Here is an 18,800-nt window from a genome sequence, read left to right as displayed (position 1 = left end):
TCCTTTTTTTCTCAGGAAGACATCCCTGTAAAAGTGGTCTTGAAAGTGAATTTTCGCCTCATTGGCATTTTTCAAAAGACAAAACACACATGCAGTGTTCCAGGCAGATATATTTTTGTTCCCAGCTGTTTTCAATGCTCATTTGATGTTAAGTCTTTGTTCAATCCAGTCCTATGTCATTAATGACTCTGGAGTAAGTAGGTATGCAGAGCTGGAGGAAATCCTGTTTTATGTGTTCCTATTCTAGGAGAACCCCAGAAAGACTAACAATAATGCAGCTCAGTGAGGTCATGGGTAAACATAGCAAGAAATAAAACGTGCTTGTTCCTTACTGAAGCAGAAAAATAGCTTATGAAGCATAATGCTGTCTTTGATAAGTGTAGATAATGTGACCTGCCTCAGTCTGTGGATTAAGACATTAACTGGGGAAGGTGAAAGGGCTCCTCATAAAGAACCTGTCCCTCTGGTTGTGAAGGAGGTGTCAGCAAATGTTCAGGAGGAATAAGGAGGAGCAGGAGCCCAGTCATGGCCCAGCAGAGTCACAGGAAAGGCTCGCCCTGCCCTTGGTGGTCAGTGAGCTCCTACCTGAGGTCGAGCTTGTGTTGTGCACTCAGCCTTACCCTGACTCCCAGGTGGGCTCTGCTTCCAGGCAAGGGGTGGGTGGTGCAGAGCAGAGATCTGGTGGAGCTTGGGTCTGTAGGTGTCCTCTTCATGGTCCTCCTGAGATGCTGTGGGAAGGAGAAACCATCCCCCAGCATCTCCCAGCTTTTCCTTCCCCTTGCTGAGTGAAGTTTAGGAGAAATGTTTGTTTTCAAGAGGAACCAGGGTTCTTATAGGAATTTCTTCATCAAGTTCTTGAGGAAGTTAAGGCTGGATTTAGAGCTTCTGATCCTGGTCAGTGGATGGATGCAGGTTTTAAAAAAACAGGATGAAATTTTGTGGACTGGGTTTTTTTGAGAAGAAAATGTGAAATTGTGTCATTTTTCCATCATCCAGCTTCCACAGCAGCATGTGTGAATACAGCAAAACATCTGAGCTCCAGCCCACTCACACTGTGCTGCAGGCCTCCCTAGGGGCCCAGGGCAATTCAGCTAGCATAACATTTTTAGATAAGCTTACCCCATTTAGCACATGCATTTTGATCAGCCTGAGATTACAGACTGGTGGCTTGCATGCATTTGTACCAGAGCCCTGGCGTTGGTGTTCCTTAGACATGCACTGGTTTTATTAGCATTAATCTGGTGTGTGCACTTCAAGCCTATTTTGAGTCCCTCTCTATCTTTATCTTTTTGGCTGCAAAACAGCAGAGATCCCTTTTCTTTGAGTGAGTAGGCAGAATCATACTTGTGACATATTTTAAGACTGCTTAGAAGATATAAACTTATTTAAGTGCTTGTGATTTATCTGGTTTCACTTTAGTTGATTCCTTAAATGTCAGCCACTCTGAACAGTTCTAGGATTTTCCCCCTTTATTTGGGAAGTGTCAATTGATGAGAAGGCAGCTGATGTGCTGAAAGCATCACTCCCTTAGGAATTTGGTGTGTGAAGTGTTTAGCTGGGAAGAAAGCCCTGTGACAATTACCCTTTTGTTTTTGTTTTCTTTGCTTTCCCCCTAACCCCTAAAAAGCTTCGGTTTTGCCCTGCTGGTTTAATGGTTAAAGAATGCTGCAACTCAGCTGTGCAGTGCCTTTCAGGTAGTGAGAGGTATCTGAGGAATGAGAGGGATCCCATGGGAATGCCTGACTGGCTTTGGTTGACCTAATCTGGTCTATACATAGCCCCAGTTCCTGCCAAGGGAGCGTCTGATGCAGCAGCAGGAGCAGCTGCTGGGGGTGTGACCCCTTCTGCTGCGTGGGCATGAGCTCCCTACCTGCCTGGTGGGTGAGGCTGCCTCCAGCACTTCTGCTCTCCTCTGCCCCTGGAGAAGGCAGCTCCTTCAGGACACCTTGGCCTGGATGGAAGGAGCTGCTGGAGCCCCGATGGCAGAGGGAACTGGGGTACCTGAGCCCATCTTCTGCAGGGGAGCAGCTGCTCTGGCTCCCTTATGCACACAGGGCTCCTGTGCAGTGTTTAGGGGAAGGGAGGGAAGGGCTGGGAATGCATTTGGCTCTCAGGACTCTGGTTGGTCAGAGTGAGCCCAAGATAAGTTAGAAAGTCTCTTTTCCCAGCCTGGTGGTTGAAGAAGGAGTCAGAGCTCTTCATTTCTTGGTCTCAAGGTTGTTTATTGTATCTTATCTATAAATTTTTTCTCCTGGCCTGCCAAGGTCCGCTCAGCACGACAGTCAGAGCCAGAGGCACTCTGGCCACCCCCAGGGAAGCGTTATCTTTTTATACTAAAAACTATGTGTACAATATTTACAATTACTTCCCAATACCTATCACCTATGTTAGACTGTGAGCTTCTACTCTAAACCAATCCAAAAGTGCCAACATCACAGCAGAAGATGGAAGCCAAAAAGAGGAAGGAGAAAGGCTGGACAAGCCCAGATTCCTCCATTTAGCCCCCTGAACCCCATTCTGAAAACCCCAAAAATCTATTTTTTTCACCCCATGATAAATTCACTATCATTCTACTTAAACTTCTGTGGCTTGCAGATCTTCATATAAGGTTGGTAATTTGCTCCGTGGGTCATAATCAAAACCACAGGTGTCTTGGGCTCTGTGCCAGTGTCTCTGAGCCCCCTGGCAGGGGTCCTGGCAATCCAGGACAGCCAGAGGGATGTCCTGAATTCTGACATTTGGCATCATGAGCTTGGTGGAAATGCCTGGTGGAATGCTCAAGGTGGGAGGGGGCTTGAAGCATCTCCCTCTCCTAGACCCCACTGGCTGTGGACTGGCTCCAAGAGGGGCTACAGGAAGGATTGAAACCATCCAACTGCTGCTGCTTTCCAGAAACACTCGAGATCAGAGTCTTCTGAGTGTGTATCACCACTCATGTATCTTGCTTGTTTCAGGTTATGTTGTGATGGCAGTCCTGATCATTATCTCATTTTAATTTTCAAGAGCATGATGTATGTGGATACACCTACTGTGCTTAGAGATTTCGCTGTGAGATTAGAGACATGTTTAGGAAATTAGTAATGAGAGAAAAACACGTAATTAAAAATGATATCAGTTTGGAAGCTCATCCATCTTCAGCCAGCTTGCTGGAAGAGAAAGGAGTCTTACACAATACCTAGTGGTGGGAAAATGCATTTGGCTCTCAACATTTTAAACAGGAAGGAACTATTTAAGTGACAGACTTACAATAGTAATTGGGGCATTTACTTGAGAACACTGGATAACATATTGTAGCTGAATGATATTGCAGTAATTCTGTATAAAGTTAAAGTAGCTCTTGTTATATTTGTTTACTTTGAATGATGCCTCCACACAATTTTTAAAAACTTATTTGGAGCCTTTCTAAAACAATTGGATAATTGTACTGAAAATAGTGTTCATATTTTGAGGTAGTCATATTTGCATATGCCAAATATCGTCTGCAACATTATGAGGATGCACACTTAACAATTAATTTGTTTCCTGAGATATGCAATTTTATGTGAAATGTCTTAAATTCAAAATCTGCAACAGAATTCTAGCTCCTCATCCCCGATGAGCATTATAAAGTTGCCATATGTCTTAAAATGTGCTCAGCACAACTGCAATTGTTCAGACTGTGAATTTCCTCTCATTTTATGATGAAATCCTTAGTTTAGAATAATTTTATTCTTTAGTAGGAGAAACACCATTTGGTCATATATGGTTCATTATAAAATGTGGTAACTTTTGAGCACTTCAAACACTACATGTGCTTCATTTGAGTTTTTTATGCCATTTTTCATGAACAATTAGCAGTACCTTGTTGTCATTTTTGTCATGAAATGCCCATAAACTCAATTATCTTCCTGTTTGGTCCCACTTACAAACACACAGAAAACCTAAGCAGATGTCAGAGCAATAACCAGGTGTACGTTGTAGTACTTTGCAAACTTTTAATTGCTGCAGGGATGTTTCCTAGTTAATGGCTGTGTTTATTAAGTGCTCCTATCTGTTATGCCTTGTTCAGGAGTGTACCTTACATGTGGTGTGCTCAGGCTGGTTTATCCAGTGACAGCCTTGGAGTAACCTTGCAGAGGGATGTGCTTTTTCAGTTGTGTTGTTTGTAGTGTAGCTAGCAAAAGTGCTGAATTGCTGGTGGCGTAGGGTCCTGTGTAATCAGGTACTCTGTGATCTCTGGATGGGTGCTGGTGGTGGCTGATGAGTGTCCACCTCTCCAGAGGTGGTGAGTGTTGTTATCTGGGAGGATGGACAAGGAGGACGAAGATGGTGTGGTCAAAGTGACTCACCAAAGGTCAGCAGTTCTTGATGGTGCTTGGAGCAGGGAGCCCTTAGTTGGTGGCTGAGGGACCCTTTGGGTCTCAGAGCTGGAGGTCAGCAACTGACCTGAAACAGCCACTAGCACCCACCCAAAGATCACAGAGTACTTGATTACACAGGACCCTACACCAGCAACTGTGGTGGAGAGGGTGGGCAGCTCCTTGGCGTTCCCTGTTGTGCTTACCCATGGAGAACTGGCCTTGCTGGAGGGCTGTGAGGGGAAGCAGAGTCTTTCTTTCTTTACAGCCTCCTTGGGGTCTGTGCTGTTGTGCATGAATGGGGAGATAGAGATATGGACTGAGGATATCTCCAGTTGCTCTGTGTTCACTGCCCAGAAGCAATGGCAGTGCAGGAAAAGGAGACCCTTGATTCATGACCCTGTGCAGTCCTGCAGATTTGTACCCAGACCAGGCCAGAGTGCCAGGATTGGTTCTGAGGTATATTATGTATTGATGAAAGAATGAGAGAGATCATCTTTTCCCAGGAATTAAATAATTGCTTGCTGGATGAAAGGACCCAACATCTGGCTCTTGGGTTTCATGTATTTGATCATGTAGATGTAACTGTTTGCTTTGTTCCTGCAGTAATGTTAACCTACTAATGTATGAAGCTGTTTCAGGTCAGTGAAAACCTGCATATAAATCTTTATTACATGTACTTGATTGTCTTTAACTCTTTATAAGATATAATTAGCACCCAGTAATCATATTGTGGTGCTGTTTCTGTGATTACCCTGGCAGTTAGTGTGCAGTGCAATCCTGGTTTTATAGACTGGAGCTAATGCTAACTTGATTGGAATAAAGGACAAACAGTGGCCTGTGGTTGGCCTGGTAGTTTTCTCACCGTTCTGCTGCCCAGTTCCATTGGCTCCTGCAGTTCTGAGATGTGGCTTCTGACTCAAAAGCTGTGATCTTCAAAATGTGGTGCTTTAGGTTGAAGTGAGGCCACTTTCAGCAGTGGTGTCTGTGATGGAAGGGAGGAGGAGGAGGATTGTGGCAGGTCTTCAAGGCTGGTAACTTGGCAAAGCACTAGTGCCTAGAAATGTTTTGATCCTATTGTAATGAGTAGCTGCTAGTTCCTGTTGTTGTTTCTGTTTTGATTGAGTGCCCAGCTGGTGTGTGGTGCAGATAGGATGTTGGGGCAGGGAAAGGAAGTAACTGTCAAAAGTGCATCTCCCTCAGGAAAGCAAGAATGTGGAGGCATGGTAGAATTGGGGTTTAAATAGCACTTATTTTTCCTTGGTTTTCATAGTGCACTGACCATATGCAATTTTCCACATGCTGGGTAATGGAAAATTGGCCCCAGAGGAAGTCACTTTGTAAGTCAAGTTTGGGATTATAAAATCAATCACTCCTGGGTCACTAATTGATGTGGAAGATAGGAATTTCCTATACAGTATGACAAGTTCATTGGTTCTCTGGCAGGGTGTGTACAGTGCACTGTTTAGCCAACGATATTCTTTCCTGATTCTGTTGTTAACTCAGGAAAAGCATCAGGTCATTTACAGCTACACCCAAATTGTGGGTTTGTTTCTGAGTAGTAAGGGGAGGGTGGAGGGAGTTTCTCATGTAGGATCTACATGTGCTTTATGAAGTTTGTTTTCATCTCTTTGTGGCATAATAGCAAAGCTTGGGAGCTGTGTGGGAACCATCAAGATTGATTGCTCTTGGTGTTAAGCATCTCGTATCTCTGAGTTTATATCAACACTACCCTTCTTCCAGCAGCAGCAGCAGCAGCATCTGGCTCATTGGCAAGCTCTGTGGACAGTTGATTTGACCACTCTGGAGATGCCTCTGGCTGTCGTGTGGCTGCTGCCTTGGCTGGGCTGCTTTGTTATTCTAGCTGGTCCCATTTTCATTTATTTGGTTTTTGGCTTACCTTTGATTCTGATCAACTGCTCCAGAGACTGTAGTCTTGAATAAATCTTGCCTAACACTCTCGTGCAGGAACTTCTATGAGATGCTGATGTTAATTTATTTCAGTGACTGTTTGCTGATGGAGCTTGGAGCAGTAACATCCCAGCCTGTGCCTTCTGTGCAGGTTTTCCCTGTGAATCACAGCATAAGGCATGTGGAGTAAAAAACACATCTTTGAGCATGTCCTGCATAATGGCTTTCTCTGAGACTGGAGCTGAAAGCATACATCAAATATTAACAGTGCACAGTCAGTGCCTGGAATGGTGCTGAGGGTCCTGGAATCAGCCACTTGGATTTTTCAAGTTGACCATTGGGAGCAGGGTTTCTGGCCTGGCTGATATAAACTGTCACAGGAGCAAAGAGTAGTGTGTGTCAGTTCTGGATTTATGTCCTCAATTGCTGTCCCTACCTGCTTGATTGTGTTTTTTATTCATATACCGTGTACTTTAAAAACATTATTTTTTTTCAGAAGTACTGTGGGTCTGGAAGACACATGGGTTTAAATAAAAGTGAATGTTTCTTAAAATATTAAAGCATGTATTTTCATTAAAGAAGCCTGTCAGCTTCACTACTTCTCATGATGGAAATTAGCAGAGCTGTGATGTGCAGGAGGTGGGACAAGGTACTTTTCTTCACTGACCTTTAACTCTGATGATCTCTAGAACTGCTTCAGTGCTGTCCACAATGGGGGCTATTTGACAAACTGTAAGATTTTATAAGGATGTTAGCAAGGATTACACAACTGGTTTTAAATGTGTCTTTACATCTGTAATGATAATACTAAGGCAACTTGGGTGGCAGAGTTTTTTTAATGATTCATTGCAAATTTGCCACATAATGCTGGAAATCCTTGTTTTAAAAAGAATGGGGGGTTTTTCACACCAAGATTTAACTTAAGTCATCACCCATCAACTATAAACATGCATTTCATGGGCATTTTATGAAATAGAGAGGCAGAATGGTGAAAGAGTTCGCTGCTAATTTGAAATTAGGAACAGGGATGTTTCAATTTAGAAGGAGATTTAATGACTTTGCATTCAGTATGAATGTTGCCATGGATTTCTTTAGGGCCCAGGTCTCACTCTGGGGCTGTAATTTCTATTCTTAAAAGAACCCTTTCTTCCTCTGTACTTGGCCTTTTCCAGCAGGTGATGAGGCAGCTCCTTTTCCAAGGTCCCAGAACACAAATTAAAATAAAAACATCCTTTTATGTTGTACCTTCAATTGAACGGAAACATAAATGTATCCTATGATGTTAGGCATTGTCTACAGTTGTGGAATTTCTATAGAGGTAATGTAAGATACAGTAAATGTTTAAGAGCCTTGTTAAGTGTGACTGGTAGGAGAGCTAGAGCCTTTCATCTCTTAGCTGCTAGTTTTAATAGGATCTGGCTTGAAGGGTTTTGAAAGTTGTTGCCAGGTATTTGATTGCTTTTGTGTCTCAGGAGACAAGGCTTGTTTTGTGTGTGTGTGTGAGGAGCCTGAGAGAGTTTGCAGAGGTATTTTTGCCAATCATCTGTGGGCATGTCTACGTGTGCATGTGTTATCGGCAGACATAAGCTTGCTTTGCCCTTGGGTTTAATATGTTTATATCCCGTGCCTTAGCAGAGTTTATAAATGGGCAGAGTGGGTTTTTGTCTGCCTGCAAGCGTAGCCCCATGGATTTATGTTTGTAGAATACAGACCTTGGGCAAAGGGAGCTGCTCCTCCTTGATTACACCAGTCCTTTGTATGGTGAGAGGTTGCACATCTTGCAGTTTTCACAGGACCACTGCAGGTTTTCCTAACAAGAGGGTTACAGGTGGATATTGATCACCTGACTGTTGTCATTCCACTCACGTGAGCGTGATTTTTTGGGCTGGTAAAGGCAATTCTTACCCAAGCCCTCCTGAGAGCTGCTCTCAGTCTGTTCATCCCCAGCCTGGATTGGTACTGGGGCTTGTCCTGACCCAGTGCAGCACCAGCGCTTGGTCTTGTAAAATCTCATGAGATTCACATTGAATTGAGCTTGTCCAGCTCTCTCTAGATGGCATCCCATCCTTCAGATGTGTCAGCTGCACCACTCAGCTTGATGTCATCTGCAAATCTGCTGAGGCTGCCCTCCACCAGTCTTAATGAAGATGTTAAATAACACTGGTCCCAATACAGACCCTGAGGGACACCACTTGTACCTGGTGTCCATTGAGATGGACAGATGGGAGTAGCTGGACTTGCACCTTCCAATTTAGGCATCTCATTTGGATTCCTGAAGAGCTGATCCCTGAAATTTTAGGGAACAAAATGTAGCAATTCTATACATTGTATCTGTAAAGAAAGATTGAAAGTGGGATATAAAATGTAGCCTAATTAATGATAAAAGATAGTTTTGGGTGTGGTGATGATGTGCTGTATTTGACAGAAGAGTTTTTCAAAGTGTATAGAGGGTCACAACTAGGACAAGAGGTATGAAATTAATGTAGGAATGATGCAAATTGGAAAACTTGCTGGGAGCAAGATACAGTGTAGGTTACTAATAGTAACTAGTAGTCATCTAAGTAGAGCAGTAGTGTGAAGTCTGTGGCACTTGGACCCAAGCAGGAAGTCTGTGCACAGATGTGTTACCATCTTTCCAAAACTAGTGTCACAGGGCTGGGGAATGATTTTCAGATCTTTAAAAAGTAATCCAGCTTTCTCCACTGGAATGGGCTCATCTATCTCTTGATCACCTCCCACAGATGTTTTTCACCTGCTCTTCAGAAATTCTCAAAAGAAGAAGCTTTCTCAACACCAATCTGTAGCAATTGCCAGTGCTCACTCACCTTTGATAATTTTTGAGTTACCTTTGCTTAAAAGTAGGATGATTTCCTATTTTCCTTACCCAAGTGGATCTAGAAGGCAATTTTTTACCAATGAAGCTGGATGAACAGCTTGGACAGGGAGGGGGTGTCTCATCCATGCTACCTAGTAAGCAAAGGAACTGGAGCAGACTCTTCAGGCAGAGTGTGGCAGCTTGTGGTTGAGGAGTTACAGATGCTCTTCATCATTCCTTGACTATTCATCCCTGTTAGGTTTTTTTTTTCCTTTTTTTTTCCCTTGCTTAATTCCAGTCAAGGAGAAAAAGTTAAAACCCAACTGCATTACAGTACTTCCTAAATTCAGATGTAAACCCAAAATTTTTCAGCCAACAAGATTTTTTTTTTTTTTTGAAGCAAACTGAGGCAGTGAAACTTAATTAAGATGAAGAATAAGTGCAATCCACTTTTGTAATAATAAAAACTGCCTGGTGTGCTAACTGTGCACTGTATGCAGTAATTTGTAGCTTGCAAGGAGTGCACAATGGGGCAGCCTTTTGGTTGTGAAGGCTAAATCGTTTCTGTATGGTCTTCAAGTATTCATTTACCAAATAATTGATAAAATGAGCAAGTGAATGAGACACTAAGAGAGTGTGATCCAATGCCAAGTGCTGGTTTCCATAGTTGATTTTAAATCTACATTATGCTAATGATGTTCATTTGGAAAATGTGTCCACTCCCTAACTTCTGCCACTCAGTGCTCTGTTAATTGGATTCAGATGGTTGGGCTGAAGCAGTGGTAGGGTTCATACACAGAGGGGTGTTCCAAGCAATTTTTTTCTTTTTCCTTTGCAGTCTTTCTAAGTTAGAGTTGCTTTCACTGTGGCTGGTGTCCAGCTGTTTTTGACCTCCCTCCTCAGAGGTCTGTCTGATACAAATGGGCACGGTTCTCCTGGGACAATGAAGTTATGATCATTTAGAGATGCTGAAGATCTCATCTGGGGCGTGACTCCTCTCCCAGTGCACTGGGCTGGCTGGGCTGGGTTGCTGGTCAGAGTTCATCAGTGAGGGAGTCCTTTTCACCAGGCTCACAGTGCAATTTGTAATTCTGGAAACACAGAATGTGTTGACTGAATTCTAACAGTAGGAAGAGCCTTTTGTTTCCCATAAAATGATATTAAGAGGTGGTGTTTCTGAGGCATTTTGACAAGGCAGCATGTTTCTGTGAAGTGCTGCTCTGCTCTGATTTTCATCCCTATGCTGAAATTCAGAGCTGTTCTATTATCTGGGCAGCCTCACTGAGCTCAAACTGTATGTGGGGTTGGTGGCATTCAGTGTGATGAAATCAGCATCAATTTCCCAAGTAGCTGTTCTAACCCATGAGCCCTTGGTTGCTTTGAAGAGGAAAGAGAAATTGTGACTTTTTATGCAGTTGTGACTCTAACAGGCAGAGTTTTTATAATCTGGTTTACTGTGCTCATAGGCTAACCAAAATTTATTCCCTGGCTTCAGAGAAAAAATAATTAGGGATTGAAACCTCTATCTTCTAAACAAAAGTGTCTAATTTCTGTAAGAGGATTTTGTCTGAATTTCTGAAAGTCAGCTTCATCCAAGTCATTATTTCTGAAAGTAGAATCAAACAAAGGCCTTTAGATACCAAGTATTGTGTAGTGATAGATATGCAACTGTTTCTACACATACTTGCTGCTGTTCCAAGTGATAATACTTTTCTGAAGGTTTATAAAAGAAATAAGAGGGAAATTAAAAAAGACACAACGTGTGCTGGAAGATGGTGTTTTCACATGAACAAAATTAGTACTGAATTTACATTGTGAAGTTATAGTAAGCCTCAGAGCCAAGAGGGAAAATTAAAAGATTACTTAAAACCAACAATAAACATGCAAATTAAAAGTCATAAATTTTAAATGAAGTCATACACTATTAAAAATAAGCATAAAATTGCATACTAGTTTGGATGTGTAGTTTATAGAACACACCAAATGTTAAAATTGGATGAAATTAAGAAAAACATTTTGCAAAGGCAAGTAAAATATCTGTTTAATTAGATTGTAAAGAAAGAAGATTAAAAGTAATATTTTGTGAAACAGTAATTACTGTTTTTCAGAAGTAGTCAGGTTCCTGTGTGTTGATCTAAATTTACCGGTGATAGCAGATCTCTTTGGGGTCTTTTGTTTTGCTTGTGTCTTTTAATTAATTTAAATGGCAACCACTACCTTTATGTTGTTTTCTTTGCACTGAACACACTGCATGGCTGTTTGCTCCACTACTCTGCCAGCTCAGGAAAGCAAATCTGGTAGATCAGCTCATCCCCTCTGGTTCTGAGAGGTTAAAAGCCAACTCATTGCAGGGGACTATACAGCAAGATAACAGGAAAGGCAGCTGAGGCCATTGGGAGGTGGGCTGAGGTGCTGATGGGAGCCTGAGATGTAAATAAACCAGATTGCTCTCATTTCCTCTTTCCACTGTATTATGCATTCCAATAGCACCATTCATCTTTATGACAGACACCTATTGCTTTAACTTTACTGCAGGCCACTGAAGTACATTAAAGTGGGCAGGAAATGGAAATAAATAGAGTTCAGTGGAGCTGCCCAATAACTGAACACGGCGCAGTCGTTTTTAGTGCGGGGTCACGCGGTTCTGAGCAGATTTATCCTATTGCCTGGCTTTTGTTAGAAAGATGGGCCCTGTTTAAAAGAGATACCCTGTGATTTTTTTTATATAAGTAAGAAAATGTGCTTGGATTTTTATTTTTTTTTTCCGAAACTCTTTGGGATGCCAGAGATGAAAAGAAATTGGGTTGAGTCTCAGCTGGGTAGAGTCAGGGGGATATGTCTGTGTGCACTTCCTCAGGTTGTGGCTGGAAACAGAATAATGGGATTGAGATTTAAAGAAATCCTGCTAGGAGATACAATGGGAGGATGGCCACAGCCCACTGGCTTAAATTAACCTTCCACCTAAAGGTAGTGAGACATTACTGTAAGGGGACCGAATGGAATTAGGCCTTAAAAATGTATCTACTTTTTTCCTAATTCCTGCACATATTGTTCACTTTGGAAATGTGGATTGCTTTCCTGCTTGTTCAGAGGAATGTTTTCAAGGACAGTGAAGTTACACTGCAGGTTCCAGATACCCTTAACTCCCAGGAGTTGGGACTTCAGGTGAATTCTGTTTTTGTGAAAGCTTCATGTGTTTGTTTTTCCTTGATTGTTTATATTCTGATAAGATGAGGTCAGTGACTGAATGAATTAACAACACGGGTTACTTGAAGACTTAAAGCTCATATTTTCAATCCCTTGAGATTAGTCAGATAGTTGGAAACTTCTCTAAAAAAAAAATCATTAGAATTGGTTTTTTTCCCCCCTTGATTGCATTGAACACTCTCAGGGTTTGCTGAATGTAGTGCTTGCTTTTTTTTGTTTGTTTGTTTTCACAATGACTGCTATATAGTTGAAAGCAGGCATCAGCCTTCAAGGTATTTGTCAATATAGAAGATACAAGGGAATATTTCACAATGTCTTGTAAGATAAAAACTAATTTGTAAGCAGCATGGCAGAGATCTGGAAGGACAATTAAGACAAAAAATCATTAACATTGATTCTTGTGCACTGGGATAGTACATTCCTTTCTCCAAAAGCATCTTTTTAATATGTTTTTCACCTCAATCTGTATTTAATTATATATTTCAGTGTGACATTCAATTATTCTTCTTTCTCTTAAATTATATTTATATTAAGACTTTAATTCAATTCAGAATACTGCTCTGGATACACTCTCACTGCAGAAAGCAGTGCCAGGCAAAATTGTGGGTAATTACTGAGGATGGTTGTTGGCAATTTGACTTTTCATCATTTGTTCGTCATCGTTTGTTCACACTCTGTGCATAGTTCCTCTCTGAAAGGATTAGGTTACAGATGGGTGGGTATTACTTCAGGGACTTCTTAAGTGAGAATCCAGATGCTGTGCTGCCTCCTCTTCTCTTGCTTAGTTGGGGAGTTAGAAGTCAGTAGCTGCAGGTAAGATTCAAAACTTGTATCTTTGTTTCTCTTTTTCAGTGGGAAAAACCTCTCTATTCATTCTTGTTAGTTGAACAGAAAATGTAACTGCTAACTCTAAGTATATGGGAAATTACAGATTGAGCTATGATTTCAAAGTAATTTAAGTGCAGTTTTCACTTACAAACTGCTTCAAGTTCTCAGAATAGTTCAGATCCAGGAAGGTTATTTGATGTTTCGTACTTTGAAAACCTGGCTGTGACTTTGGTGTCTAAGCTGTAGCAGGGATTTTTGGTGATATTGGCCTCTGGCCACGTCCCAGTTGCTGTGAGTTATGTCTGTAGTTTCAAGGGCAGTGGTCTGGGCATGTGGTATTTTGCAGTTGTGAAATGTGGGTTTTGTTTGTGTGCCCCACATGCTGCCCGTGGTGTTACCCCACAGCTGAGTCCCTGCAGGGTCCTCCTTGCTTTCATGTGGAGGCAGCAGAGCTGAGCTCTTACATCAGAGAGGGAAACCTCCATCACAGACTGTTTCCTTCTCGCTGTTGCAAGTAGCAACTTCTGATGTGCTTTCAAGTCTGTGCTCCTTTTCCCTTCTCCTGGTTTCAGAGTAAAGCCTGGAGGCAGGCTTTGGGCTAAATGCTCCAGTGCTGAAGGAAATGAGCATTTTGCCAGTGTTCTAGCGGGAGCACAGTCCTGGTTTTCCAAGTTTGCCGTGCTGAACTTGCAGACCATTTCTGTGAGCCCCTCTCCTGTGGGCAGTTTGCATGTGTGTCTCTAAGCTCCCTGCAGCAGTTGGCAGCTGGCTTGTGTCTGTAAGAACTGCTTGCTGAAAAGCAGTGGTAAATTCAAGCATTCAGGAAATTTGTCCTCATATAAGGACATGCAATTATCTCATGCCCTGACCTTGCTGGGGGCTGCTGGGCTCCTCAGTTCCTAGTGGGACCATTTATTTTACTATTCTAACAGTCTGTGATGTTTGAATATCTAAAATTTGTATGCAAAAGTTAAAAGCTGAGTCTGAAATTAGGGTTTTGGTTTCTGCAGTGGGAGGGGAAGCTGTGAATGTTACAGCATCACAGTATTCTGCTTATCCTGCTTGTTCAGGAGGAAAGAAGAGCATTTGGAAAGTAGGTGTGACAAAGACAGCATAGTTTATTTATGCTGTGGAGGAACGAAAGAGTCATGTTCTTTGTAGCAGAGCAGACTAAAGAGGTTTTGGAGCAGTGTTTGGAACAGAAGCTTGTGTTTTGTATGTTTAATTTTTGTGCCATTGCCCTCAGCAATTTGCACCCTCCCTTTGTTTGGCTGGCCTGTCTGCTGCTGGAGCTGCAGCGAGGATGCCTTTGGCTGCTTCACCCCTCCCACGTGTGTGTCACACATTTGGCCACTCAGGTTTTATTTCTTCCCTCTGTTAAACACGAGAGTGTAACTCCCAGCCCAGCCTTGTTAGGGTGTGAGCTGCTGAAGCAGGGGCTCCCCAGCACCAGGCATTGTCACTGGGCAGGAAAACCTCTTTAATGGGGCTGGCTAAACTTTTAAGTTATGGTTAATGTTTTTAACAGTAACTTGTGTTTCCTCTGGCCTTCACGCCCAACCATTAGCCAGGTGTTTTTGTCTCTCAGAGTGGAAAAATAAAAGTAATCTAACTATCCAGCTGGGCCCTTACTGAGGTGGAGAAGGTTCTCCACAACTGGAGAAGGTTGGCCACAATGCCAGCTGCGGGTCACAGAGGCTGGATGTGTGGGTTAAGAGGCTCCTTGTAAAGCTTGGCAAAACATAAGCATTGGAAATGAGATGCCTTTTTCTTTTACTATAAATAACCTGTGAGGTTTAAATTTGGCATGCTATGTGCCTATAAGCTTTGCTCTGTGCAATTTTCTAAATATATATTTTTTTAAAATTTATTTTTGTTCCCCCCTTTAATATGACATCAACTTGATTTCTTTGTAACTGCGAGACAAGCCCGACTCTGATCTGCCTTATGCTGTAAACTGTGTTTATGGAGCTAGAATTGGGGTCATTAATTTTCTTTACATCAAAAGAAGTAATTTCTTTTAAATGAGAAGCCTGTTTCACCTAGTAATTCGCTTTAATTGCTTATTTGAAACTTTTGACATTTGATAGCAATTTAAGCATTGCCAGATGAGGCTCATGCAGTGGGGACGTGCAGGTGCTTCCTTGTGTGCCCAGCTTGGTTCAAAGGAGCGAGCCCAGGGATGTGCCTGGTGCAGATGGGGCACCCAGTGCTGGAAGGTGGTGTATTTTGGGGCTCTGTGAATAGAAGCTGTGTGTCAGCCTCAGCAAGTATTTGCTCAGAGGGCTCTCTTCCCTTGGAGAAGTTTCTGAGGAGCACTGAGCACGGTGCTGTTTGTTTTTCTTGGGAGATAGACTGCATGGCCTTTGTTTTACCCGAGGCTAAATAAAGCTTGCAGAACTGAGTCTCTGTGTTTTTTTTTTTTTTAAAGTCTAACCAATAGCACTTTCTGCTGAAGGGATAGAAAAAAGTTTCTAAAATATTAATTACTTTTTTTTCATGACTAATATCTCTTAATTTAGTATTACCATCTTCTGGGAGGTTTGGTGGGAAAGAATTTTCTTCCTCATGAGGGTAAGCAAATGGTGCAACTTCAAAGGCATTTTTAGCAGGATCTAAACCTCAATAAGGAGAAGAGACAAAAATGAAACAGTGTCTTTCACTTCACTTTTTATGCTGATTCACTATTGTGAATCAATTTATTGTTCAGCCACTGCCAGGAGAAGCTTTTCTTAGCCTCAGAATTATTTTTAATTTTAAGTCAATAAACAATAATTTAGATTATTGCAGAAAGACCAACTTTGATTAATGGCTTTTGGCTGTGGAATAATGTGATGCTAGATATACTTACAGTGGTTTCTATCCACACTGTACTGTGTCTCGTGAGATCATTGAAACTATTGCAGGAGTAGTCCAACAGCTGAACATGAGATAAATTCTGTGCTGCTGCTGCAGAAGTTAAGCAGTGTTTTAGTACTTTCTGAATTCAGAGCAAAGCCAAAGTACCAGTGCCAAGACTTCTTTAAAGAGTTTTATTGATGTGCATTGTAATTAAAACCAGAATGAGTTTTCTAATAGCACATTCATTTCCTAGAGAGCAATTGCAGCTTGGCATAAAGTAATACATTTTTAAAAACAAGTGCCAATCTGGGGATATCCCCAGCATATGTTGGATGGCTGATTTACCAGCTATGTGTGTCCTACTTATTAACAAGAAAATTAAATATTTTCATTTAAAATAATTATACAAATAAACCTTTGGCTGTGCTGTGATTTCATTAAAACCTTAATTGTTTAGAGAGCTCTATGAGGGTGTGTGAAGTTGGGTCAGTTTTACTGCCTGGTGTTAGGCTCGATAGCAGATTTACGACAGGGCTGGGTTTAATCTCTTGACTAATCTTTTCAGTAGCAGGCCTGGGATGGGAGGGCGTTTGTGTGTTGCAGGAGATAGGTAACTCTATCTCTGAAGTGGAAACACAGTGCTGGGTTTTAAAATGTCTTAGCAGCCTTAAAATGAACTAGCCAAGGGCTGGTGGGGAATTGCTATGTGGAAACAAAATAGGTGTTGCTTTTAAATCAGCGTCTTAGTGTGCACATTGTCACACCTTCACACATGGCTGTAGGCTCAAATCTATTTCTCATTAAAGCAACTGTAGCAGAAGGGAATATTGCAACGATCTGGGTTGCAAAGATCAGAAGTAACAGTCCTGTGGGCAGCACCATGTAAACTGGCTTTTATGCCCCTTGATTCATCATTTCTGAGGGTAAGGGCAGCACGACATTTACCAAGTCATGAATTAATTTTTCAAAATACTTTCAGTCTAATTTTCCTTGGTTTCTGATGGTGGTATGCCTTTGAATCAAGTTATGATATTTGTAGGTTCAGCATCTCAACTAACATTGTTCCTGAGCATGGGAAACACGGGTGCTGTAGATGTCTCCAAAGGAGAGTTAATTAGAAGAATGAGCAGTTATCAAGAACACCGCAGCTCCACTGTTTAATTCTGATGATAATTTTCATGCTGGGTCTAATACAAATGAATTCACTTTTGGTTTATTAATCCACTGTGGGCCTGTTAGGGTATTCAGCAGAAAAAATGCTGAGAGTTACAGAACAGATTTAAAGTACTTCCGTGAGTGGAGAGCAAATCAGAGAACTTTCTTTTTTCCCCTTGTTTTTATCCTTCTGCATCACTTTAACTGACTATGTTTTTCCCCCCTTTCTCCCCTTCTTTAGGACCCACGATTATCAGCTTTAATTTTTGACAAGCTTCAAGTGCCTGACTACTTACAGAAAAACAGGAATGAAGGAGAGAGCAGATGTGAAACCTGTGCCACTCACTTGAATCAGCTGAAGCAGGAAGCCATTCAGATGATGCACACCCTCAGCCAAACCAGCTACCCGGAGATGCCTGACCTCCCGCCCGGCGCCGGGGCCGTGACCAGCATGGTACCCAGGATGGTCACTGTCTCTTCCCAGAGGGACCTGCCCCTCCTTGCTGGGCAGGTGGGCAGGCAGCCTGGGAAGTCTCCCAATCTCTTCTCTGCGGCAGAGAGGAAGAAAGGACTGGGATGGTCTCAAGGCATGGGCGGTTTTCCCAACTCCAGCGTTCAAGTGACGGTGGCCCCCAGCGGCCTCAGTGGTGCCCTGAGCTCTGTCACCATCCAAGCTCAGCAGTACCTCGAGGGCATGTGGAGTATCTCCAGAGTGAACAGCTTCCTGCCTCAGGCTTGTCTAGTAAGTAGTGATAATTCAGCTGCCTTGGTTTTGTTTGCATGTGTGTGGACATACAGAGGGATACAGATAAAATTTGAGATCTATACATGTTTATCTTTGTGGGGATCAGCTAATGGTATTCTAAGCCACGTTTCAAGAGCTGAAGAGTTAAAGAGCTTTGGAAGATGTTCTATCAGATGTCATGAGGAATTTGCTTTCTTATCTCACATGGTGAAATCCTTTCCTCAGATGTTTTTGCACCTATTTTAGCTTCATGTATGCAGGTGATGCTATTTGTCTGTCACGTACCTGGTAACTCCTTTAGAAAAACAAAAAAGGCCAAGTTTGTCACACATGAAGCTCTGGGAGCTTCATGGGATTATATCAAAGGTGAACTTGACCCTCAAGTCTAGTGCAGAGCTTCCAAGACTGTGTGCAGTTCAGCAGTTGCTGTTGATGGACTGTGATGCACAGCATTAATCTGCAGCTTAGATGTGTTGCACAACTTTTGCTGCTGAGGAAGGGGCTCAGGAGGTTGCTTTAGAGCCACATGCCTGTAAATGTCACTGCACTTGGATTTTCAGCCTTGATGTTGTTTCCCTGTATTCTCTGTGATTGTAAGAACTCTTGTGGGAAATGGGAAAGCTTTGTAGAGGTGCACATTACCTTTAAAAGCAAATTCATGATGTGCCTATCTATGGGACTGTGCTAAGAAGGAGGATACAGTACATGGCTGGTTTTGACTGAGATTTATTCCTGACCAGTTTTCAGGTAGTGAATGGGGGAGTGTGTCTAATAATGAAATGTGTACAATTTGAAATAAAGGTTTTCACTTAAAGATGACCTAACAGATCTTGTGAGATCAGATATTTTGGTGCCAAGCAGCTTTAAATTTTACATGATGCCTTATGTGCTGTTGTATGTAAACACTACCTAATATTGCTTGGTAGCTTCAGCTGGTTGGGCTCCAAGATCATCAGAGATA

At 42.2% G+C, this 18,800-nt stretch overlaps 1 protein-coding gene across 4 annotated transcripts in view; it reads left to right on the top strand.

Annotated features, from left to right (window-relative positions):
- KIF26A (kinesin family member 26A) overlaps positions 1-18,800 on the top strand; it is a 96,965-nt gene that overhangs the window by 15,800 nt on the left and 62,365 nt on the right. For all 4 annotated transcript variants that reach the window (XM_071426327.1, XM_071426326.1, XM_071426325.1 and 1 more), the window contains one exon: positions 17,336-17,836. In XM_071426327.1, coding sequence (XP_071282428.1) covers positions 17,336-17,836 — 501 coding nt within the window. The remainder of the gene's footprint in view (positions 1-17,335; positions 17,837-18,800) is intronic.

Source organism: Agelaius tricolor, unplaced genomic scaffold (assembly GCF_023055355.1).
Source record: "Agelaius tricolor isolate 1412-34295 unplaced genomic scaffold, bAgeTri1.0.p SCAF_5, whole genome shotgun sequence".
NCBI lineage: Eukaryota > Metazoa > Chordata > Aves > Passeriformes > Icteridae > Agelaius > Agelaius tricolor.
Note: the sequence above shows the minus strand (reverse complement) of the source record. Positions and strands in the feature narration are given on the sequence as shown.